This window comes from Microtus pennsylvanicus, chromosome 12, assembly GCF_037038515.1.
Source record: "Microtus pennsylvanicus isolate mMicPen1 chromosome 12, mMicPen1.hap1, whole genome shotgun sequence".
Taxonomy (NCBI): Eukaryota; Metazoa; Chordata; class Mammalia; order Rodentia; family Cricetidae; genus Microtus; species Microtus pennsylvanicus.
In genome coordinates, this window is record NC_134590.1 from 29624276 (window position 1) to 29650774 (window position 26499).

Here is a 26499-nt window from a genome sequence, read left to right on the forward strand (position 1 = left end):
TGTTTTAATGTATGTGTATGTGTGTGCGTGAGTGTATGCCACGTGCATAGAGGTGCCTGTGGAGGACAGAGGAACGTGTCGTGTCTAGGAGTTATACATGGTTGTGACTCACCCAGCGTGAGCTTTGGGAACCGAACCCAGGTCCTCTGGAAGAACAACAAGTGCTCTTAACTGCTAAACCTTCTCTGCAGCCCCTCGTTTATATTTTAGTTTCCTTGAGTCAGAAAAAAGAAACTGTAAAATCTGGAACTGCTCGGGGTGTCGTCCTCGGGAGCTTATCAGGGATTTCTAGTTCTATTGCTTTGTGGTCAGAAAAATGCTGTCTGTGCTCTTCCTTCTTTGAAGCGTACAATTTTGTTATGTGCATATTCTGTATGTTGGTGAGCATGCCTACTATACCAGACACACATAAGGCACACACGCAAATTTTCTTTTCACATCTTCATCATTAACATCTTGTGTTTTCCTTTGGTATATGATGCAACACTTGTGTATCACAGTAAATCAGTAAAAGCTGGATTTTGTCATCCACAACGCCCATCAGAGAGTTCAGTTGAGGGCCGAGGGTAATGCTTTTGGGCAAGTATGGGAGAAGTCGGTGTTTGGTATCTCAAGTGTGCTGTGAGGAACTGTCCATGCTATTTGGGTCAAACACTTGCCAAGCTCAACCTTGAACCTTCTCAACTTGTGGGTGGGACCCCTTTGGGTGGGGTCACATATCAGATATCCTGCATATCAAGTATTTACATTAAAATTTGTAACAGAAGCAAAATAGCTATTATGAATTAGCCACAAAATAATTTTATGGTTGGGGAAGCACAGCATAAAGAAGGAGTTGTTTTAAAGAACGGAGCATTAGAAGGTGGAGAACCACCAGTCTGTGGGTAGTTTTGCGAGAGAGACCTGCGGCTCTTTGGCCTTCAGGAACATACACACACCCACTGAGGCAGAAAAACTGCATAATAACAAACAAAGCAGTCTAACTGTCAAAATGATCGGAAAGCAATTTACAGCTTTCGTGGCGTTTCTTCGAAGAATGTCCACAGGGTCCTAGCTCTTGACTGAGCCTTGAAAGTCTTACCCTGTCCCCCGCTGCCATTCTTCTCCATCTCTCGCACCCCCCAACAGTCTGCAGCTCCCAACAGGATCCCCCACGTGTATTCTTCCTCACGAACTCTGATCCCTTGGCCTACCCTCCCTCTGCCTTTCCGGGAACAGGTTCTCCCTGCGTCTTTCGTTCCCCTTCTAGCACGCAGCCTTGTCAGCCCAACTCAAAGTTTGCTTTTCCGTGGATCAGCGATTTTTATCTGTTTTCCTCCTCAGCACAACAAAAACCACTAGATGCTGGGTACAAGGTTGTCAAGACCTGGGACCTGTCCTGGAAAAATAAAGGATAATGTTTTAAAATATTCACACATTGTAAATTTCTTATCTAAGTTACTTTCTCTTGCAATACGATTCCTAAACCTTTGAGATACGATAGTGTGCACTTGAAAAGTAATCTCCTTCTTCAATTGTAAGAATATAGAAGTCACTTGTTTTTTTAAATATAAGTTGCTTATCGTAAATCTATTTAGGTTCATGTTTTATCAGTGATATCTCAGTTTGTTTTTCTAAGAAAGAATACACTTGAATAATGGATAAATTTTACTTTTGCAGGCTAAAGAAGGTGCATTTATTGTGAGGGATTCAAGACATTTGGGGTCTTATACAATTTCTGTGTTTACAAAAGCTGGAAGGTAAGCGTTGGTGGTTGTGATGACTTTAGAGATAATCTTTGGGACAATTTTGCTTTACGCAGATGCCGTTACATAGGGTCTTTGCGAAAGGACTCCGCTTAGAGAGGAGACTTCTGGCCTAGAAACTGGGACAACTACCCAGTTCACGTTGTATTTCTGTCGTCTATTACAGGAACTGAAGTATGTAACATGACGAGTCTATGACATAGCTTTCTTTCTCTTTCTTTTTCCAACCGACCCTCCTGATCAAGTTAGATTAGTTGTGAGACACTAGTGGCGTGTTCCTTAGACCCCTTGGTCTCCTCTAGGGTTGGCCTGCACAGAGGGCTCAGGGGATCCTCAAACTTCCCGTGCCTTTATGCCTAGGCTGTTCTGTGACTACAGGAACTTGTGGTGAGGAGTGACTACCTCGGCGGGGTGTCTGCAGTTTAGTAACGATGCCATAGCTGTCCGAAGCAGTCACCTGCTCAGCCGTGTTCCCTCTATCCACTTTCCCCATCTCAGCTCACTTTCCCCATCCCTCATGATGGAATTTCTCATGGTTTAGTCAAACTCAGCATTCAAGAGATAAGTGTGCTTCGTGATGAGCTTCGCCTTACTGGGCATGGGGGCTTGTCTTCTAACGTTATGTTGAATATGAGGTACCCATACGATATTTGAGGGGTTTTCCTGGGGTGACCAGGTATTTGTTGAGCCCATCTGTTCTCTCATCGGTGTGGAGTATTGCCAGGAAGAAAGCTTGAATAGTGGGGTCCCACCGCCTAACACACTGACTTGATTCTAAAGCAGTCTTTTGTTTCTCTGACATTTTACTGATTACAGACACACAGAGTCTTCAATAAAACATTATCAGATTAAAAAGAACGACTCGGGACAATGGTATGTCGCTGAGAGACACCTCTTTTCATCAGTCCCAGAGCTGATCCAGTATCACCAGTACAATGCCGCTGGTAAGTGGGGGTGTAGGCGGGGTTTATCATCAGGACCTCTGGTTCTCCAAATAATCACACAGAAACTTGTTGTTAATTATAAATGCCTGATCGATAGCTTAGGCTTATTACTAACCAGCGCTTTCAACTTAAATTAACCCATATTTCTTATCTATGCCCTACCACGTGGTGGTCCCTTTTTTCAACATGGCACGTTCATCTCCTGCTTCCTCTGCATCTGGCTGGCGACTCCACCCTCCTTCTTGCCAGCGTTCTCTGTCTGGCTCTCCCACCTAACCTCTTTCTGCCTAGCTACTGGCTGGTTGACTCTTTATTAAACCGATGAGAGTAAAGCATCTTCACAGTGTACAAAAGGAATATTCCACATCAGGGAGGAGCCAGGTCTAGGGAGAAGGGCTGGGAGCCAGTCCCTTGTCAGGGAAGGCATGCACGGTCTTAGATTTTCAACAGCAGCAAAATGCCCTAGACATCCAGTCTAAGGGCTGAAACACAATCTTTCTTGGGTAATGTTGCTTTCATCAACATGTCTTTTTCTTTTCCTAGTCAAGGAGCAAGACTTGAGTTGCAGTTTTTTTATTTCTACCAGATTAGGAAGATAGTGGATGACAGAGGAGCCAAGGGGATTTATGCATATACCCAGAGAGGTTAAATAGGGTTAAGTTTAATACAGCTTCAGATCCCTAAATGTTGAGGCTCCTTTCCTTTGCTCCCACAAATCTGCTCTCTTATTTAGATAATGACAGCAGAAAATTATCTTTAAGCCTCTCATCCTCTATTCTTTCTTGTTTTGAGAAAATACAAAGTTACACAGACCCTGGCTTTCACAGTCACACTTTGACCTAAATGAACCGGAATATCGAGCCCTCTCCTCCGCTACTGTTTGCCCATTTCTCCTTATACAGACCTATCGTTTCTGGAAAGATAAGGGATCTCAGAAAGGGATCCCACAATTACAGACACATCTCTAGTCTTCAGCCCTCAGCCAGCCTGTGCCAGGCCACTTGGAGCCAGAGGCAAAGACCTTTACCTCTGCATTACAGAGCTTGGATTCGATCCACTCTAACTTCTCCTACCCTTTCTCATGAGTTTCTTTTGATTTTTCAATCATGAAAAGTTGTGTTGGACAATCACAAAACAGAAACAAAAAGCAAACAAAGGATTCTTTTGGAAAGCAAATACTTTCCTTGGCACCGGTTTTGCTGGTTTGCGCATCAAGAGCAGATCCCAGGACATGGGTCTCCACTCTACTTACGGGATTTTCCAAGGGTCAGTAGCAGCTTGGGTGGAGAGAGGTACAGGGGAGAGGCCAAGGATCAGACTGGAGATCCAAGTCACTCCCCACCCCTACCCCCAAGGCCAGTTCTGAGTTTGCTTTTTCTTTTCAGTCCTTCTTCTTCCTCCTTCCTCTAGAGAAACATTGAAGAGAGAGTATTATGTGGCGAGGTCACACAATAATGAAAGACCAGGCACGTGCCAAGGTTAGAGTTAGGAAGGATAAACTGTTCACCACATGAATACTCCTGCCTAAGCCCCACAGGCAATCAATTTCATATCCTAAACATGTCCATTTAGATCCCTGTCTCTCCCTAGTATCAGGGATGCCCTGACTAATCATTAGCCCCGTGGACAATTGCCAGAAGTTTCTTAATGCTTTGTCTCCAAAATTTGTTTCCCTTCCATCTACCTCTATGTTACCACCAGGGATCTAACAAAAATGGAAATCTGAAGATTTCACTTCCTTGTTTAAGACTGGCATGCCCCCCACTGCCCCCACCAATCTCTTTTACTCTTTCTCTTCCTCTCTCCCTCTTCTGTAGAATGCAGTGCTCTCTGACATGGCTTACAAGGCCCATCAGAACCAGGATGACACATACCTCTCGAATATAACTTTTTGCCTCCTCCTACCTCCTGCTCTTTGTTCAGGTACCAACCTTCATGCAGTCCCATGTGCTTGGTGTTCTCTGTGTCCCAGCTAGTCTGTGTGTGCCTTCATCATTTACACTAGAGTGGTCTGTCTTTTCTTATGGTTCCCCACTAAAGGAAGGCTCTCTGTAGGAGGAGGAGTCATCTCAATTGTCTCTGGATTGGTTGAGGTCTTGGGGACTTACCTGCAAGAGAATCCAGTATATTTTAGGCTTTTATATCTTCTGGTTTTCTACTAGCTGAGCCTGCCTTTGCGTCCCAGCTTTTGCACATGCTATCTATCTGCCTGGTCTTCCTACTGATCTTCGTGAATGACTCCGTGTCAGCCGGGGGCATCATTCCTGCCATCTTGTCTGAAAGGCCTTCCTCCACCACCCATTCTCAGACCACTGCATTTTATCCACTCCGTCTTGTGTTTACCACCTACTTTTTCTTGGGAGTACACATACGTTATTTCCTTAGAAATAACGGATCTAGAAAGTGGGATCTGGGAGAGCAGAGGCCAAGAGCATCTCGTTTAACGCTGTCTGCTAACGTCAAGATAGAACATTATGCAAACAGACTTTCAATGGGTAGCGACTGAAGAAACAAATAATGAAAGTTTATTGATAAATTGAAATTTACTAGAATTTTCTTGTTAATCCAGTCAAATGAAGTCTTACTCATTCTACTCTGCTGCCTTCAAACAAACGAAACGAAACATAGACAAAGGAGAACAATGACAAAAAATCCCACAAAAACCTTTTTCCAAAGGGTGTTCAAGTTGATGGTTAAGTGGATTTTTCTGGCACTTTTGGAAACAATTTGACCAAATATTTCATTTTATAAGAGAATAAATTTGAGAGAATACATACAAATTCATGTTCAAGAAAACACGACCTATTTTATAATACTGAGACCGCAGAAATATTTTAGGATCTTCTTATAGTCGTCAGTATGTATAAACTACATGTTTAGTATGAAAGTTTATAATAAAACATTGATATTTTGTATAATGTATTTGATACAGACATGTTTCTAATTATTCAAATAAAGAGTCCTGCCAAGTTTTTCCCCCAAAGTGCTAAGATTTTGTGAGAGAGTTTTTTATTTTTTTTGCTAACTTAGAATCGTCAGATTGTGTACGGTGAGTATATACTATGAGTGGAAAGTTCTCAAATGGGAAATAGAAAACTATAATGACTGCAGTATTGCTCTGCCTCATTGTCTAAAGACAAGTGCTGTCTTCTAGTGCTTAGGTCTTCCTCTGTAGCTAGTAACGAGTCTTCATATGCTCATTTTTCTTTCTCCTTAGGTCTCATGTCCCGTCTCCGCTATCCAGTTGGGCTCCTGGGCAGCTGTTTACCAGCCACAGCTGGTTTTAGCTATGGTAAAGTACACACGTGTGCTGAGGGAAGGCATTCATCTGTCTGTCCATCTGTCCGTCCATCCATCCATCCGTCTGTCCATCCATCCATCCATCCATCCATCCATCCATCCATCCATCCATCCATCCAGGAACCACCCCACAGATTCTTTAAATTCTCAGTTCATTTGAAAAGTCTACCTACATGTGGTTTTTTTTTTTAAAAAAAAATCAAATGTCTTGCTGGAGGTGTTTAAATAATCCATCTCCTGGGGCAATCTGAATTTGAACTCGGCAACAATGTTCTGGTTTGATTTCACATTTCACTACACCTTATGAAGAGCTGTCATCTTTCCCATTTTGATGAATAACTTCTCTTCTCCGGATGTTGAGGCTGTTGTTTTCTGGTTACAAGGGTGGGTAGGAAATGACTGCTTTCCAGGAGAATCTATCCAAAAGAGCTGTTGGGCGTCTCCACATCATCTTTGCGCAAATTGAACTGGTACCCTCAGATTCCAATCACGTTATAGCAAGTGTGAATAGAATTCTGTGAGAATAAGTGCGAACCAGGGAACCTTGTTATCTGACTTGTTGGAATGTTTGTTCTCTTGAATTTCTCTCATTAGTAGAACTCAGATTATACTGGGGAAAAAAGCAAGATGAGAATTACATTGTATAAAATGACTATGCTTCAGGGTCTGAGTCTAAGCAAGTTGGAAGAGTGCCTTCAGGGTGTTATGAGTGCCTTTGTCGTTCCTATATGTCAGAACTTATATAAGTAGAAATTTGGTTGACTATATTGCTCTCTGATTTCTTAGGAAAAGTTCAATTTTTTAACAGAATGATGCATAAACCACACCTATCACATGATATATATATATAATTTACCAAGTTTTAAATGCTTCATTTACTAGAATGAGAAACTATGCACTCTTGCATCTGACCTCTTCCTCTTCTCGCTATCTTTGAATTTTATCTACGATGTTGGTTGAGACTGACTCATTCTCACTGTGACATTGTGCTACCACCCTTTTTACACATATTATTGCTCTGAAAGTTCTTTCTTGTGTTTAGATGATAAATGTCCTTTTATGCTCCACTCTATATATACTTTAGAGTAGTTCTGTTGGGCCACAGGCTATGCACAATTTGCGATTTACTATGCAAAATCAGTTTCCCAAAGAGTTTATTCCAAATTCCACAACTGTCAACTCCAGCCCCACTCTTTCATCCTTGCCAATACTTAGTATTTCTTTTTAACACTTTCACCAATGTAGCAGGCATATGATGGTTTGATTTTGGTCCCTCATGACTAATTATTTTGGTCACCTTTAACAGATGTAGTGGCCTTTTGGATAGTCTCTTCAGTAATCAAGTATTTATCATCTTTACCCTTAAATTGGATTTTATGATTTTTCTGATTGGCTTATTCTTTTTCTTTCTTTTTTTATTTGTTTTTTTGAGACAGGATTTCTCTGTGTAATATTGGCTGTCCTGGAACTTGCTCTGTAGATCAGGCTGGCCGCAAACTCACAGAGATCTGCCTGCCTCTGCCTCCAGAGTACTGGGATTATGTGCCACCACGGCCCAGGGATTGATTTGTTCTTAACACTTCCCTTCTTTTAAAGATTTATCTTTATTTTACATGTCTGAGTGTTTTGTCTACATGTATATAGGTTGTTGCCTCAGAGGCCAGAAGAGGGCGAACTGGAGCTAAGAAAGATTTTGAGCCATCATGTGGGTGTTGGAAATTGAACTCTACAAGAGCAGCAAGTGCTCTTACCTACTGAGTCATCTCTCCAGATGAACAGATAAAATTATGAGTTTTAATTTATTAATATTCCCTCTGTGTTCATATTTTATCAGTAATTCTTTACCACTGTCAAGCCAAGATTTGTTCTATCACGTTACTTTTACAACAGCATTTCAATACTGGGTTGGTGACTAGTTCCCGCCTAAATTCTGCTGGGTGCATTACCCTGTAGTTCCAGCAGATGGTGGTATTGTTGTATAAAAAGTAGGTGCTAAAATGTATAGCTTTGACAGTTTCAAGGGTATTATTAGTTTTGAAAACAGTTCTTTTGTTCTTCTTCCTGATTTGCTTATGAGAAATGAGACCTATACAGCAACATGAATCTCACCTCAAATCCATGTTTAGATAGATGTTGGTTAGCATTCTTGCAATGGGCATGCGTAGTAGATGACCAGACCCTTACCTAAGGAGAGGACATAGGAGACAGTAAGGGTCTGTAGCAGTGAGAGCAGAGCACAGAACTGAAACAGGAAGAGGAAGTACCACAGCTTCCTGAGATTTATACATTTAACATCATAACAACACCAGGCTGGGTGATATGTTGGGGACCAGCCTCGACAAAAATATCAGTTCTCCTGCTCACACCCTAGACCAAAACATTCTGGAGGCAAACCACTGCCTGGGTGGAATCCATGGTTACCTCCTTAAGGGAAAAGGAACTTAGTTGGATCCTTAGACTTTTGTTTGGAGTAGAAGCATTTCTTCTTCTCTATTCCTGAAATACAAGGTCTGGCTATTAGCCACACCTGTTGACAATAACCTTGAGAGAGCAGAACTTTCTAATCTACATCTATCTAAATAGGACCTTTGTTTGAGGTAGAAACACAATAACCTTGAAAGAACCAGAGGAAAGTTCCAGCTCTCTGACCTTTGCTCAAGGTGGAAATAGGCTCACATTTTTGGGCCTCCACAGAAACATCTATGTTTTAAGTCTAGGTTTGGTTTTGTTTAGGAAAGCACAGTTATGTTTAATATAATATTTTGATAGTCACAATTTGTTATATATTTGTGTCTCCAAGCATGTGACTTTCTTAACATTGGTTGTCTTGACTTACACATTAAGGCCACAACGAGAACATTAAAAAATAGTCACAGATCCTCTCCTGTGTGTCTTTAAATTGTATGTAAAACAAAGGGCAATGAGTAGATAATTCCTAAATGTTTTCTCTGCAGAAAAAAGTTCAGCATTCTCTCCTCTTTAGTAACACGAGTCATTTGCCTTTCTAGAAAAGTGGGAGATAGACCCGTCTGAGTTGACCTTTGTCAAGGAGATTGGAAGTGGTCAGTTTGGGGTAGTCCACCTAGGAGAATGGAGAGCTCACATCAGGGTCGCCATCAAGGCCATCAATGAAGGTTCCATGTCCGAAGAGGATTTCATCGAAGAAGCCAAAGTGATGATGTGAGTGTGAGCCCCGCCCACATACACACGCCATAAATGTGAACCCCACCCAATACACACGCCATAAACATGAGCCCCACCCAATGTAGACACCATTAACATGAACCCCACCCAATGTACACGCCATAAACATGTGAGCCCCGCCCACATACACACACCATAAACGTGAACCCCACCAATACACACACCATAAACATGTGAGCCCCGCCCACATACACACGCCATAAACGTGAACCCCCACCAATACACACGCCATAAACATGAACCCCACCCAACATACACGCCATTAACATGTGAACCTCACCCACATACACACACCATAAACATGGCCCAATCTGGGGAGGGGGATCTTTCCCACTTCACATAACACAGCCCAACACCCCGGGGACTTGGACTTGAACCTGGAATTCACTTCAGACACACCTACAACAGTGTCACAACTCTGCCCGAGCTGGTTGGGTAACCCAGGCAAATAATTTAACCTCTGAGTGACACGCATGAACTATGTCACTTTCCAGTCCCCAAAGTCCTGGCCCATAAAATTGGGCATCACAGCACACATGGCACTGGATGGCAGTGTGACTTAACGAAATGACCAGAGGGAAAGACAAGTAATGTATATTATTTTCAGCTTGGTGGTTGGTGCTGAATAAGTGCTAGTTAGTTAGTGGTGTTTGGTTTTGCCCCCCACCCAAGCAAATATATTGATTGTAGTTTTTTACTATAATCTAAGCTTGGACCAGGAGAGTTCAAGCCAATGTTCTCTAAACATTTGTTCAATGTTTATTTAGAAGAACAACAATGTACCAGAGGGAAAAACAAACACACAAACAAACAAACCCAAGTGTTCTCATTTCAACTGTGTTGTTGTCCAGAGCAGTGGAATTCTGTCCCAAACTTGTGGGCCCCAAAGGTAAACAAAATGATCAGAGATTGGATAGAAACAGGAAGAGATTAGCTAGGGCCTTCTCCAGGGAAGACAGAGCAATTAGGCCTCTGAGAGTTTTCAAGCGCATGTCTCACCTATCCTACCAACTATCCTTTCTATCCATTTACACAAGAAGAGCTCTGGATGGAATTGTGATAAACACACTTATTCCAGGACATCCGCTTCCTTGTGATTTGTGGCTGTTGTTACCTGGATCACCTGCTTGCTGACTCAAGTTCTCAGATCAGCCAGCTCTGTATCCGGAGGACCAAAGGGTAGCAGAGTGGGTGTGTTATAAAGTGACACAGTAGGGAAGAATAAACGGGACTCATGTAATTCCGGGTTAAAAACCATGTCAGAATCTTCTCTGAACGTGAGATGAGGGAGCTTCTTTAAAGAGCTGACTCTGGCTGGGAGCCCACAAATTTAGACTTTAGTGAAGCTGTTTCCTTAGAACTAAAATGCTCCCCCCTGCTCAGGAGACTCAGGAGCCGATAAAACTTAACACGATTCAGGAGACGAGGAATTTATAACAGTCACAAGCACCCCCTACACATAAGGCTACAAAAATAGTAAGCAAATGCTGAGAAGAGGACTTTCTCCAGTGAAGCGAACTGAAAGTCATGCAGGGAGCTCCAGGTGTGCGTGTGTGTGTGTGTGGTGTTGAATTTGAGAAGCCTATTAGAGGATCAGTGATGACTAAGTAGTCAGGGAAATGCATGAGGCCAGAGTTCAGGAGAAAGGTCAAGTTGGAGGAGATGAAATTGAGAATGGTCTGGAAGATGATACTGAGAACCATGGAACTTGATTCTGTTGCCAAGGGAAGAGGAGGAGATAGGAAAGGACAATGACAGGAAAAGGCTGTAGAAGTTTTGAAAATGCTTTTTTTTTTTTAAAAAAAAAAACAAGTTTAAATACATCTGCAATTGTCCTACAGTGAGCCAGGCCTCTTCTCTAACTGGGGATGGCGTGTGTGTGGAGAAACTGGCATTGCAGGAAGCAGGAGCACACTTCTGCTCGCATAGTTCTCTGCCTAGGAGCAGTTTTTGTTCTGTATGTTCAACTGAACCACATAGAAAGGTTTATTTACTTGTTTTTGCTTTTGATTTTTCCCCTAATAGATATTTGTCTTATTTGCCAGTTGCCCTTGTAAGCAAATGCTCACTAATGGTTCAGTTCTCAGATGGTTCTGTGTAGCTCTGGTCTCGGGTAACATGGAAGGGTTTCATTCTGAGACTTACTTTCCTGACATGATTCTGCATACGTGAAAACCACATTCCTAAGCCGAAAGTAAGCATTATGGACTTGAGAGATAAATCAGACAAAGTACGTCTAATATCATCATACCATCATCATCATCATCATCATCATCATCATCATCATCATCTCTCTCTCACACACATGTTCTCTCTCTCTCTCTCTCTCTCTCTCTCTCTCTCTCTCTCTCTCTCTCTCTCTCTCCATAATTGAAAAGATCATTCCTAAGGTACTTTTCACAATATTTCTGACCAACGGAATTGCTGATGCATTTTTTTAAAACTGCAAACTTTAATTTGAATTTTCTTTTTCACGGTGACCCCAGTTGACCTAAAAAGCACTTAGACATTGACTGATATATTTCACGGGTTGGATGGAGGGAACCCAATAAATGTTTGAAGCTTAGATTGCCTTTAAAAACTGTAAGCAACGGGGCTGGGGAGAGGGCTGAGCTGTTACAGGTACTCTTGCAGAGTCCCCAGGAACCATACAGTGGTTTAACAACTGTTTGTTAACTCCAGTTCCATGGGTCTGAGGCCTTCTTCTGGCCTCTGTGGGTGCTACATGCATATGGTGCACAGACACACGTGCAGACAAAATACACATAAAATAAAACCAAATAAGTCTTTTTCCTAAAAAAAAATTAATGAGTATATTTTAATGGAAAACCTAAATTCTGTGTGATTACCCAAATGCACAATAGGGTTTCATGCTGGCCAATCATTTTTAGTCTCCGGCTTTATCTAAACATTTACTTTTAAATAGCTTTACTACTTAGAATTCCATTTTCTGCCTTATGGCTGTCAGTCCATTCTTTCCTCCCCACTGCCTGTCTGGAATTTTCTAGCGGCTATTGTTAGGACGACTGGGATTTCTTGAGAACCTGGGCTGGGAAAAATCAATAATGAGGATGCAAACAGGAAGAAGAAAAGGGAGCTGCTGCAAGCCGGGTGTGGGGCGTGCAATATTCTATAATGACGACTTTGGAAGCACCGCACAAGCTCCTGGGCCTATGTTTTCATTGCAATGCGTGGAAAGAAAATGTTGCGCATTCCTGGTGGTTGGGTTGATGCTTATCTTACCTCAAATATGGAAAAGATATATTTCTGTTTTACAATGCAAGGATAACCCAATTCACTGGTGTGTTCTTCCTCTCTAGGAAACTGTCACACTCGAGGCTAGTTCAGCTCTATGGGGTGTGTATACAGCAGAAGCCCCTCTACATAGTGACAGAGTTCATGGAAAATGGCTGCCTTCTCAACTACCTGCGGGAGAGGAAAGGCACGCTGCGGAAGGCCTTGCTCTTGAGCGTGTGCCAGGACATCTGTGAAGGGATGGCGTACCTGGAGAGGAGCTGCTATATCCACAGGGATCTGGTGAGTCGGGGCAAGTCACCTTATGTCACGGCCCTGGATTGAGAAGGATATGGGGATCACTTTTGGTACTTTGAAGAGTGTGCCTTTGGCTTCATTTTAGAACATTTTCAATTCATGCCTTTTATTGTGAAAGGTTAATCAACTTTCTCATTTATTCTGCAGTGCTGGGATTAGAACCCGGGCCTTGCACATGCTAAGCCATGTGCTCTTTCACTGAGTCGCATCCTTCAACCCCATAATTTTATTTTTAATTGCCCTTTCATGCTGTAAGCAAGTAGGCAATTACTCTAAGGTGTCTTTCACTAATTAACTACCTAATGAAGCAATTAACTACAGTGCTTTTTCCTCTTTTCTCTTCCTCGTTCCCTTCTCTCTCGGCCTTCCTTTCACCCTTCTTCCTTCCAATCAAATTCAAACTCCTGTAGTCACACTTGTCCCAAGTGTTTCATGTACGCTCCACAGTGTAGCCCCTGGAGCCCAGCTGGGAGGAAAGGGCCCCTGGGACTCTTCTCCAGGGGGCTTGGGTGTGGCATGACGGAGACCAGAAATGCCCGGGCATTCTGCTGGGTAATGCTGGGAACACGCCTACCTAACAGAGCTCTCTGACCCCAGACTAAACGCCAGTTGCCCCGCTCCGTGTCCTCACTTCTGTACCTCGAGTACCACACCCAGGCCACTGCAGGCTTCGGGGTCCTCACCCGGGGTCCTCACCCCATTCTCTTCTTGTTCTTCTGGGTTCCATTTACAAATAGAACATTTAACTCCAAGGAGAATTTGAGAATTCTATACAAATTTCTGACGCGGTCTCTTAGAAACAACCCTGGGCTTTGGACTCCCGTTGCCAGGCTGGTTTTATTACAGCACTCTTCCTTGAGATGGGAGGATCCAGGGGCGTGGCTGCAGGTGTAGTTTCACTAATCCCACAGCACCGTGGGAAAAGGCAAGCTAAGCCTTCAGTTCAGACCAGTCGTGGCGTTTATTACTTACACCGCCACACACTAGCTAATTACTTACATTTCTTTTTCTTTTTTTGAGATTATGATTCCATCTCCCCGTGCCCTTTGCTCTCTCCAAGTCCTCCCACATGCCACCCCTGCTCACCTTCAAATAATGGCCTGTTTTCATTAGTTGCTAGTGCATGTGTACATGTATCCGTCCACGCATATATATTCCTAGATATAACCTGCTCAGTCCATACGATTGTTGTGTGACAAAACTTTGCCTGGGAGGTGCTGTACCGGGAGGTGTCTACACTCACTCCAGACAGAGAATTCATGACAGACCAGGGTTTGGATACCAACAAATTCCAACCTGGTGAACCAATGAGTTTTTTGGAGGGGAGGGTATTCACAGGAATGTGGGTGAAATGTGGGGGGGGGGTATTCACAGGAGCAGAACCGACTCAAAGACAGCTGCATCCCCAGAGCCCACCCCAGCTCACAAAGTTGGGACCCCAGAGCACACTGCACAGCCTACAGGAAGCTCAAGGTTGGAGAGGGAGGACTACACCAATCGGTGTGTGCCAGTCACAAAGCAGGGCTTGTCCCACCAGGGCTTGGCACTGCTTGCCACCGAGGAAGCTGAACACGGTTCGGGGATACCCCCCGCACATTCCCTGGTACCCAGCACAAAGAAGCTAGCGATCCAACCCTGAGTAAATGGTGGGTACAGTTTCGAATCCACTTGGCTTGTTTGCCTGGCCTCTGAAGGGTTCTGTCCTGACGAGGAGGAGAGTTAAAACTCAGGGGTTCTCAGTCCTTGCTTCAGGTGGGCGGCCTCATACACGTCCTGTCCTGAGATTACCCCCACCCTTCGTGGACAATTTTCTTCATGTCCTATTTTATCTACTACACTGCAAATGAAATACATCAGCTCTCAGTGGGTCCTTTCTCTGTTGAGTACTTTTCTTGTGGTTTGTATTTGAGTTGCTGCTACCTTCTAGCACCTTCCAAACTGGCTCCTCTAGATGACCCTTTTCAAAGCTTCTTTCTTTGTGACTGGATACACTGAACCTCAACCTCGCTGAAAAGAGAGCAATTCTACCAAAGAGTTCAGCTATGTGAGGTTGATGAAAATGAGGACTTCCTCTATGGCCTTGCTGATAATGAGTTGCTTTGATTACAACCAGATTGACTTTGTGTTACAGTCACTTCACTGTGATAAGAAAGAGGCAGAGGGGGCTGGAGAGATGACTCAATTTTAAGGGTACTTGCTGCTCATCCATAGGGCCTGGGACGGTAGATCACAACCATTCTGTATGTCCGGTTCCAGAGGCTCCAACACCCCATTTTGATATACACAGGCAAAACACCCATATACCTACAAGAAAAATAAACTTTAAAAAGAAATAGAGAATTATCACTAGAAATAGTAACTCACTGAAAGAAAGCTTTTAATATATAGTTCTTTTTTTTTTTTTGGTTGTTTGGTTGATTTTTCAAGACAGGGTTTCTCTGTGTAGCTTTGGAGCCTGTCCTGGAACTTGATCTATAGAACAGGCTGGCCTCAAACTCAAAGAGACCCACCTGCTCTGCTTCCCAAGTGCTGGGATTAAAGGCATGCGCAACCACCACCTGGCAAATCGTTTCTTAATTCTTATTACCACTGGAGGCCCAAAGATACAATGTGACTGTCTTCTGAACTGTCATGGATGTCAGACTTTTTGCAACTTAAGTAAAAAATAAAAGTTAAGGTATTTTATGCCAAGTACTTAATTTATCATCTATTAGATTAAACTAACCCACATATTTATCCAGGATACTTGTTGGAAAAGATTAAAATTTAAAAATTGTGAACACTCAATATTAACTTTTTCTGACATTGAAGAATCATTAAAACTATGACATACAAGTTGAGCTTTGAGTTATGTTCATCAATAAGGGATATCACCATGAAATTCCCATGGCTGCTCATGCAGAGAGGTGACGTGGAGCCGAAACAAAGTAAGAAAAATGAACGCAAAAATTTGCCAAAGAAAGACTATGGTTCAGCTTAACGCTTCTCTTCTTTCTACAGGCAGCAAGGAACTGTTTGGTCAGCTCTTCCTGTGTAGTAAAGATCTCAGACTTCGGGATGACGAGGTATGTGCCCTCTCTGTCTGCTTTGTCCACTTGTAAGAGGGAGTCTTTCTTTTAGTGTGTGTGTGTGTGTGTGTGTGTGTGTGTAGAGGTCAGGACACTGTGGGAATCAGTTCTTTCCTTCCACACTATGAACTCAAACTCAGGTAGTCGGGCATTATGGTAAGCCCCTTTCCTGTCAAGCCATCTTGCTCCCCAAGCCTTCCTTCCATTTTCAGCCTTGCACACCGAAGTTGCTATTGCCTCTTTCTTTCTGCTCTGAGGAAGTGTCTTTGTGAGGACAGTGTCCCTGTAGGGAAGGTGTCTGTGTGGGCTAAGTGTCCGTGTGGCTGTGCAGCTCAGTCTGTTGGGATTTCAGGACACATGCCAGGCTTCCCCATGAGGTGGATTTTACTGTGCCCTGTTCTTGTCTTCTTCCAGGCTGTTGTTGACACACCTATGGTAGACCTTAAAAGGAATGTGTATTTTTGAGAGCGAAAGGAGGAAATAAATGTACTTGATAAGCTCTAATTTTCTGAGGTCACCATCAGACATCGTGTGACCAAGTTAGGAAGTTGGTTTTAAGTCATCGCTGGGATAAACCCAGGCACGTATTTGCACAAATAATTTTTTGTTATTTTTGTTATTTTTTTTTGAGACAGGGTTTCTCTTTTCAAGACAGGGTTTCTCTGTGTAGCCCTGGCTGTCCTGGAACTAGCTCTGTAGACTAGGCTGTTCTTGAACCCACAAAGATCCACCTGCCTCTGCCTCCTGAGTGCTGGGATTAAAGGTGTGTGCCACCACCACCCAGCTACAAGCTTCCTTTTGTAGGGCCCCAGAAGTTTACCTGAATGAATTCAGAATTTCTTTCTGAATTCTTCAGCAGCCAAAGCCCAGGTTTTAGGTGTCTCATGGGGCTACAGGTGTCATGAAGATGGTCTGGCTGGTCCTGTTGAAATAATGTGCACTCTGACATCTGTGCGACCACTGTCCTTCCCCTTTGGTCATGGCTGGCCATCTGTACTGGTCACTGTGGAATGTCTGTCTAGAAGATTTATCAGTTAAATTCCCTGGGAATGACTGAGGTCTTTTTTTACCAAGGCATATTAAGATCCATTTGTTTTCCAGAATCTGGACCTTAATAAACGTAAGTCTTTCCTAGTTTTAGGACTGTAGAATAGTAGTTTCCAGAGATCTCATGAAAATGAAATCAAGGAGACATGGTTCTGGAGGAGGAAACCAAATGAAGGGCAACATGGTCGCCTGCCATCAAGACAACATTGTGCCCAAGTCTTTTCTGGGGGGAACACAGTGTTTTAGCAGGTCAGAGCAGACAAACGTATTCGAAGGAATTAGACCTGGGTGGCCATTAACACAGTGTGCTTGACTCCCACGATGGCAGGTACGTTTTGGATGATGAATACATCAGTTCCTCTGGAGCTAAGTTCCCAGTCAAGTGGTCCCCACCTGAAGTCTTCCATTTTAACAAATACAGCAGCAAATCTGATGTCTGGTCGTTTGGTGAGTATATTTGTTGTTGCTGGATTCAATACAGTGGCAGCCTTTCTTTTCAGCTCTTGTTTGTTTGTGAGCTTGTTTGACATGGTGTAGCATTCTTGAAAAGCCTTTCTATGGGCTGGAGAGATGGCTCAAAGGTTATGAACACTGACTATTCTTCCAGAGGTCCTGAGTTCAATTCCCAACCACCAGAAGGTGGCTCGCAGCCATCTATAGTGAAACCTGGTGCCCCCTTCTGGTGTGTAGGCATGCATGCTAGCAGAACACTATAAATAAATAAATAAATAAATAAATAAATAAATAAATAAATAAATAAATAAATCTAAAGGCATTCTTGTAACTTCTTTGGCAACTGGATTCATGCAGCCCCTCACACAACTCTGCTCTCAGGATCTTTCCATTCTCTAGTGAGCATTTGTCATGAAGCTACAGCAAGGATTCTCCGAGAAGGCAGATGCAGCCAGTGCTTCCATATCACAGAGGCTGGTTTCCAGTATATTTCATACGCTGTATTTTTTAGTTATACGGTGCTTGACTGTTTTCAAACATGACAATTTGAACTTCTTAACATGTAAATCTAAGAGAAACAACAGTTCATGGCCTTCACTTTATGGGGTTTATGGGCTATGCCCCTTGGCTTCTTGGGATGTGATGTTCACATTGACTAACACTCTCCACGGAGAAAGAGACACTGTAGATCTATGCTCAGAGCAGCTGTTCATCTGAGCTGATTTTTCAACCATTGCAACTGATGAGCAAAAATTTGTTGGCTTTCCTGGGTGGCTCTAAGAGAGATGTCCTTGTCCTCATAAGTATGTGAGTATATTCTTCACGATACGGTTATGTTTGTATCACTGATTTTGTTAGCTGTCAACTGACCTCGTCTCTCAGCAGGCAAGGTTTTGAGCTTTGTTTGAGGCATCGTTTTCTAGGGTTATTTTGAAGGTACAGACCTCTTAAAAACTCAGGAGTATGCAACCACATAGAACTGTGTTCTCTCTGGGCAACCATGACTCCGAAGCTGGAGGAGATTAACATCTTGCAATTTGAATCAAACCGTGGTTGGTTCCAAGTGAGTCTTGTTTTTGCATGTCTTCCTTGCAGGAGTTCTGATGTGGGAAGTTTTTACAGAAGGGAAAATGCCTTTTGAAAATAAGTCCAATCTGCAAGTGGTGGAAGCCATTTCTAAAGGCTTCCGCCTGTATCGCCCTCACCTGGCCCCCATGTCCATCTATGAAGTTATGTACAGCTGCTGGCATGAGGTAGGTGGCCCTTATTACTGTGACTGTGACTGTATCGTGGCAGCCAGAACTCCCCATTCCTCGGTGATGGCCTGTCAGTCAGGGCACCAGTTCTTATGAAACTCCCACCCCAGAGTCACGAGGCCATTTTGGTTTTCACAATGAACTTTTCATCCGGGAGCTCAGTTTCCAAGCCTTATCAGTCTAAGATCGGTTCTTGCAGCAGCTGGATGTTTCTAAAGCCTCTGGATTCGATGATTTCCGTCTTGAAGACCTGGAAGGTGGGCTCACAGACTCTGGTGTGTTGAACTTTCCCCACAGAATGTGAAGGGTGCTGTCTTATTCTCTGTTCTTGGCTTTCACTTGCCTTCACTTTCAAGGCTAAAAGTAATGTGTTTCATCTCTCCCTGGCACTTACGACTCCTGATAGAGAGAGTAACCAGAATAGAAACAGAAGGCAGACTGTGCTGGGAACCAGCCTTTGGGAAATCATCTCTTAGGAGTTGCTCCTTTTGCTGAAATGCCAAGATTAAAGATCAAGCCAGAAGGGTGGGTTTCTGTCCCCCTCGCTCTCCTTTTCCAGACATCTTTTCAACACAACCCTCCTGCTCTCAGCAGACTGATTTTTGAGAGCTCTGATCTGTAGCTATCAGGCTTAGCCCAGAAAAACCGAGTTTGATGAGAGGGTTTCCTGCTCTCTAAAAGACAAGCAGTAACATAACAAACAACAACCCGTCATTTTATTCCCAATCCACAAACACTAGAGAAACCAGTATTTCAAGAGTAGTTGGGGTCTGGCAGCAGTGGTGCATGCCTTTAATCCCAGCACTGGGAGGCAGAGGGAAGTGGATCTCTGTGAGTTCAAGGACAGCCTGGTCTGCAGATCAAGTTTCAGGACAGGTTCCAAAGCTACAGAGAAACCCTGTCTCGAAAAACAAAAAAGATAAAAGAAAGGAAGGAGGGAAGGAAGGAAAGAAGGAAGGAAGGAAGGAAGGAAGGAAGGAAGGAAGGAAGGAAGGAGAAAAGAAAGTGTTGTGGTGGTTCATATTCCAGAGAAATATTTCACTTAGGAAGATTCTCCAGTGTATGAACACAGGCACGATTAATTTCTCCACAAGGAATCTTGAAAGACAGAATTGTTAAGTAAGCTGTTGGTAGCAACAGCTGCCTCAGAAATGACTTTGCCATCATGATGTAAATAGCATAGGAACACGCAGATGGTGTCTATGGTGGTTTTGACTTGGAACTTTCCAACTTTATAAAGCCATATTTCAAGCATTGAATGTTGATCTTTCCCTTGGTGAATAATAGAAAATATGAGCCTCTATTGGAAAGCTGGGAAGGGGCATTTCCCCGGCAGCCACAGATCAAAGGAATGAACCAGTGATTACTGCAAACTGCTGCCTGGTGTGATTTATGGTAGGGAACTTGTGTAAAATGCATCTTGAGCGCTTGGCGTTTTCTACTTAGAATGGCTTTATTGGGTGGTGACCATGTCCTAAGTCAAGGAGCATTAATAAACCTATACACGTGCATAGGGCATTGTGGTTTTCTATATTATGTATGTGGTTATGAGCAAGAGGGTAAACAGGGTATCATAGAAGGAATAAGTACACAATCTTAGTCTCAAATTACAGTTAGAAAATTTACTCAAACAATGCACACACATTAGAATAAAATATAAAGCTACTTTTTCTAGTTTCAACTCTGTCACAGTTCTCTGTGTGTGTGTGTGTGTGTGTGTGTGTGTGTGTGTGTGTGTGTGTAAGGTAAGTTAATAGAATGTAATTAATTGTGGAGGTCTCATAGTCCTGAGGCTTACGGATGGCCATTTTAACTGTATAGAACTGCATTGAGATGTATAGAGCTTGGGGCTAAGGAAATATTTGAATGGTGTCCTTAAACAGGCTATATGGTATTTTTGATTGCGAGTTAATCGGAATAAAGGGACTTTATTAATTTAGAAAAAAGGTTGTGTTACTGTTGATAAACATGCCAGAGATTTCACCTGCTGAATTTGAACCTTCCAGAAAGGCAACACGATTTATTGTTGGAGCCTCATCGAGGCTCATGATGTGCGCTCACACTCTGGCCCCCTTCCATTCCTGAGTAGCTCTAACTCCCAAAGATCCCAAAGATGCCAACAGTACCATGTCTTCTCCTCTGGGAGACAGAGCTAAACCACTGAAAAGTAAAACAGGGAAAGGTGTTCTGATCTCTGCTTGCACAGGTTTGGTTGACTGTGCTCCAGGGTCTACAAAGTCCCCTCCAGCAGACATACCTTTTGCTTTCTATGTGAAATCCTTCCTGCTAGAGGGGACCAGTGTACTGAACAACTGATGCCAAATTGGGGACTCCAAAGACCCATCATTTTCCAAAAGAAATTTCTGTTATAGTAGGAATATTCTATGTGTGTTCTGTCCATACAGTAGCCACTTCTGGCTACAGAGAATTTGCAAAGTGGCTAGTAAGATTGAAAAACCAAGTTGAAATACGTATTCATCTTTAATTGATTTACATAGCCACATAACACTAGTGTGTACGACTCTAGCCATTTTATCTGTGCAATGCTCTATACTCTTTCACGCTCACCCATACCTTGCTCACATGCAAACCATGCCACTGTGTGTCAGCTAAGAGATGCTTCTCTTCAGTTTGTGCAGAGCCAGCACAGCTTGAGGTCTCGTCCTGAAGTTCCACAGCTGATGTCTGAGTGAAAAGCAAGTCAAGCTCACCAGCTCTCTTTCCCTTTTCCAGAACCCTAAAAGTCGCCCGACATTTGCCGAACTGCTTCAGGTTCTCACAGAAATTGCCGAAACCTGGTGACCTGAAATGGAATGCCAGCCCACAGGGTCATCTTGCAAACCTGTCACAAGGTGAAATCATGGGCGTCACTGACAGCGAGTATCTTCCATTAGGGTTATTGACGCTTGGCAATGGAGCAAAAAGGTCACAGGCTTTCCACACGGATTTCAGTACAAAATATTCTGATAGTCTTTCTACACATGTGGGAGGGACTTCTGAAGTCCACTATCTGTCACATCCCATATGTGAAGGAAGCAGACAACATCAGCCTTCCAAGTGGCTTCTTCATGATAGGCACCCTCAGAACTCTCGAATATACATGAAACTCTGATTCTTCATAAGGCTAAGGCAACTTATGGACTAAAGAAGCTCTCTTAGAGTTTCTGTCGCTGTGAAGAGACGCCATGACCACAGCAACATTTAATCGAGGTGGTGGCTTACAGTTCCAGAGGTTTAGTCCATTATCATCATGGCGGGGGAGCATGGCAGCGTGCAGGCAGACATGGTGCTGGAGAAGGAGCTGCTACATGTTGATATGCAGGCAACAGGAAGTAGACTGAGTGTAACACTGAATGAAGCTTGAGCAAAAGAGACCTCAAAGTCTGCCCACACAGTGACAAACTTCCTCCAACAAGGTCACACCTCCTAATAGTGCCACTCCTTTTGGGGGACATTTTCTTCCAAACCACCACAAAAGCCTCCCTACAGACTTTCATGTTTGGGGCTATATTAATGTTTATAGAAAACAGAGCTTTGGAAACCTATGTGAACATTCTAAAAATGTCTCTTACAATTTTGTCATATATTATTTAATAAACTCTTTTAATCTACATATCTGATTATTGTGGGGCATAATTTTCTTGAATTCTAGTTTTAGACACTTAAAAATCTGAGCCAAAGTTCCCTTTTGAACATATTTTGATAAAATTTCCATTTCTAATGCTATCTGCTGTTAGGAAAATCCAGAGCCCAGTTTTAGTTCTGATATTTCACCCTTTGTTTATGTGAGATGGAACAACCTAAAATGCCTTATAATAACTGTCTCTGGAACTGTCTATAAGATGATTAATTCTTCCCAAAAGAGGAAGCCACAAGAATGTGTCCAGAGTAAGTAATTAAAACAATCAACAATCATGGTTAAATCTTAATTTATCTCTGGGCATGGTGGCACATGCCTTTAATCCCAGGATGTGAAGCAGAGATAAGAGGGTCTCTGTGAGTTCCAGGACAGTTCTCAGTTTATCACAGAGTTTTTTATGGAAGTTGACTGGAAGTTTTATCATTTTGAGTGCTTCAGAAACACCATGAGAAGGGCACTGTACAAAGCACAGTCTGATTACGAGGAGTAGGAGTCCATTATTCATATATTGTCCCATCCTGCATGGTGGTTGTTGGGGCACATACTTTATGATCTTTGTTATACTCTATGTGGCTAGTGATTTTTCTTCTTTAATTTTTAAAAATATTTCCTGACTACAGTTTCCTCTCTCTCTACTCCTCCCAGTTCCTTCCCACCTCCCCCAACTACATCTCCCCACTTCCTGTCTCTTATTAGAAAAGACCAGGCTCACCAAGAAGTGGTGGCACACATTTTCAATTCCAGCACTAGGGAGGCAGAGGCAGGATCTCTGTGAGTTTGAGGCCAGTCTGGTCTACAGAAGGAAGAGCCCCAAGAGAAGGCTCAAGAATCAGAGGCCCACTTGTTTACACACTCGGGAGTCCTGTATAAAAAAAAACTAAACTGAAAGCTGTAATACATATGCAGAGGCCCTAGAGCAGACCTGGTTGGCCCTGAGCTTGCTGCTTCGGTCTCTGGCGAGTTCTTTGCTCAGTTGATTTAGCCATGTCCTTTTCTTCCCTGGCACCCTCCATCCTCTCTGACTCACACCCTCTTTTTTTTTCCTCTTCTGTGGGATTACCTGAGCTCTAAGGGAAGGAATTTCCTATTTAGAGCTGTGTGTCCGAATTGCTCACTCTTTGCAAAAGTGAGGCTGTGGTCTTTCTCTCTATTGTTCCCATCTGCTGTGGGAGGAGGCCTCTCTGATAATGCTGAACTAGTCACTGATCAATGAGTATAACAGAATATCATTAGGAATCATTTGATTGTAACTATTTTTTAGACCAGTAGTATTGGGTTTTTCCCTAGATCTCTGGGCTATCTGAGCAGTATTCTAGTTGTCTCTCCCTGCATCCTTTCCCTCAACCCCATCTTCTCTCCCCTTCCCAACCCGATCCTCTTGTTCCTGACCCACATGCCACCACTCTACTATAAAATCTACTCTAGTTCCCCCTCCCAGGAAGATCCATGTGTCTGTATCCCCTAGTCCCTTCCTCTAGACCTAACCTCTTTGGGTCTATGGATTGTATCTTGGCTATTATTTATATAATTGTTAATATCCGCATATATTGAATATCTATTATATTTATCTTTCTGGGTCTGGGTTACCTCACTCAGGATCATTTTTGTTTCTAGTTCCATCCATTTGCTTGTAAATTTAAGATGTAATATTGAGTCACTTACAAAGGACTGGCGCTGGGAGGAAGTAAACTTAAAAGACTCCCTACGTAAGTTCTAGGCCTTACAGAAAAGCATATTGGCTTGCTATGTCACCCTTTACTCTCACACACATCAGTACACAGAGCTAGGAGTATAGCTCAGAAATACTACATATGCTTATGATGTATGAAGTCCTCTGTTCAATTCCCAGCTAAAAGATTTTTTCTTTAGAAACTTCTCTTAAATTTTTTCATATATTTTGATCATATTCTTTCCCCTCCCACAACTCCTCCCAGATGTCTCCACTTTACTCCCTACTTTCTCTAAAATAAACAAGAAAACAACAGAAAAAGTGAAAATCAGAGCAGGGAAAACTAAAAACCATAAAATCAATCAAACCAAAAAGCAAAACTAAAACAAAGCAAAAATTACACACACACACACACACACACACACACACACACAAACATAGAGTTCTTTTTTTTTTGACAGAATATTTTTGGGCATTGGGCCTGCTCTTAAGTGTGGTTGGTATATTTAGTGACACTTCATTGGAAAAAATTAGTTTCCTCTTTTTCCAAAAGGTATCTATTGCAGAGGACTTCTTGGTTAGAGATGGGACTTTGTATCTGTGGTGGTTTGAATGAAAATGGCTCCATAGGCCCATATAGCGTACCATGACCTTGTTGGAGTAGATGTGCCCTTGTTGTGTGTCACTGGGGGAGGGGCTTTGAGGTTTCAAATGTTCAAGCCAGGCCCAGTGTCACTCTTCCTGCTGCCTGCTGGTCTGAATGTAGAACTCTCAGCTGCCTCTCCAGTGCCATGTCTACCTGCATGCCACCATGTTTCCTGCCATGACTATAATGAACTTAACCTCTGAACCTGTTAGGCCAGCCCGAATTAAATGTATTCTTTTCTAGGAATTGCCATGATCATGGTGTCTCGTCACAGCAATAAGACCCTTATTAAGACAATGTCCATTTTCCCTTCTCTGTGCTGGAATCTCCTTTGGCTTGACTCTGCAGGTGTTGTGCGAGCTATCACAGGCTCTGGGAGTTCTCACGTGCATCAGTCCTGATGCGTCTGGAAGAGGCTGTTTCCTTGGTGCCCTCTACCATCTCTGACTCTTACAATCTTGCTGGCTTCCCTTACGCAGGGATCCCTGAGTTTTGAGGGGAGGGGTTTGGTAAAGACTTCCCATTCAAGGCCGAGTGCTCCAAGTCTCTCACTCTCTGCACACTGTCCTCTTGTAGGTCTCTGTGTTAATTTCTATCTACTGCGAGAAACGTCTCTGATGAGGGCTGAGCGATGTACCGATCTGAGTCCCAGCCTGGTGTGGCAGCTGTATTGACTGAAAACAAATTTAAAATTAAAGAAGATGAAAGCACACAGTGTGTGGATAGTCTTAAGTTCATGATGTGCAGACATAAGTGTAGCCAGACGCAGGCGAAGAAGTGATATTCCCCAGAATTCCAAGCAATCTGCATTCCCTTACTAAATCACTAACCCAAGAGTTGTTTTAATTTTTTTTTCTTGAAATAGAAACAGGGTCTCTCTATGTAGTCTTGGTTGTCTCAGAACTCACCATATAGACCAGGCTGGCCTTGAACTCACAGAGGTCCTCCTGCCTCTGTCTTCAGGATTCCGGGATTAAAGACATGCGCTTCCACATCAGGCGATAAGTAGTTTTAGTATCATGCTCTCTAACACCAAGGATGAGTGTGGGCTATCTCGGTGTCTATATGGATGGGATTCTATAGTAAGTACTCTTTGGTACCTGGCTTCCATTACTGAATAATATGTATTTTTGGTCTGTCTGTGAGTTGCTTCATATTTTATTTTTCCATTTCTTCATTGTCTTGCATTTTGTAGTCATTCCACTCAGCTGTTTTACTTTTCTTGAAAATTTGCACCTTTTTTTTAGCTTTTGAACTATTAAGATTTTTTGCTGTTTTTGGTGAAAATATGTCTATATTTTTGTTAGGTGGATGCCAAGGAGCAGAATTTCAGCATCAAAGCCATATGCACATTTAGTCTTTGGGAAGTATTAAGCAGTGTTTCTAAATGAAGATGCCAAGGATGCTACCAGTAGTCATGTTTGAGGGTTCCACTTATTCCTTATCCTCAGTTACGCCTGGCCATGAAAGTGGCCTAAAGACTTTTAAAGATGACCTGGATCAAGTTAGGTTTTGTCGGCGAGCAATGATGCAATATAATCTCTGTTCCTCACTCTTTGCTGTCACCATTGCAATATATTCCAGATGCAATTTAAAATACTGGGGAAAACTGAATAGATTTTAGGTGCTACAAAAAGAAAACATAGAGGTACAATGCAGGGCGGAAAGGGAGAATTTGGCAAGAGAACTTGACAAATGGAGACAGGAAAGATGTAAGTTTACTGTAACTAAACACGCACGCACACACAGACACACGCACACACACACACGCACACACACACAGACACACGCACACACACACAGACACACACACACACAGACACACGCACACACACACAGACACACACACACAGACACACGCACACACACACAGACACACACAGACACACACAGACACACACAGACACACACAGACACACACACAGTCTCACTCATGTGGGTTTTTGCATCTCTAATTGCCTTGCAAGGAGCCTGG

General features: G+C 42.9%; 1 protein-coding gene across 1 annotated transcript in view; it reads left to right on the forward strand.

Moving 5' to 3' along the window:
• Txk (TXK tyrosine kinase) overlaps window positions 1–22201 on the forward strand; it is a 53361-nt gene extending 31160 nt beyond the window's left edge. Inside the window, exons 7-15 of the mRNA XM_075943233.1 lie at window positions 1660–1739; window positions 2562–2689; window positions 5907–5981; window positions 8998–9169; window positions 12514–12730; window positions 15746–15810; window positions 17189–17307; window positions 18409–18566; window positions 21303–22201. Of these exons, the coding sequence (XP_075799348.1) occupies window positions 1660–1739; window positions 2562–2689; window positions 5907–5981; window positions 8998–9169; window positions 12514–12730; window positions 15746–15810; window positions 17189–17307; window positions 18409–18566; window positions 21303–21371 (1083 nt within the window). The 3' untranslated portion in view covers window positions 21372–22201. The remainder of the gene's footprint in view (window positions 1–1659; window positions 1740–2561; window positions 2690–5906; window positions 5982–8997; window positions 9170–12513; window positions 12731–15745; window positions 15811–17188; window positions 17308–18408; window positions 18567–21302) is intronic.
• Window positions 22202–26499: the final 4298 nt, after the last annotated feature.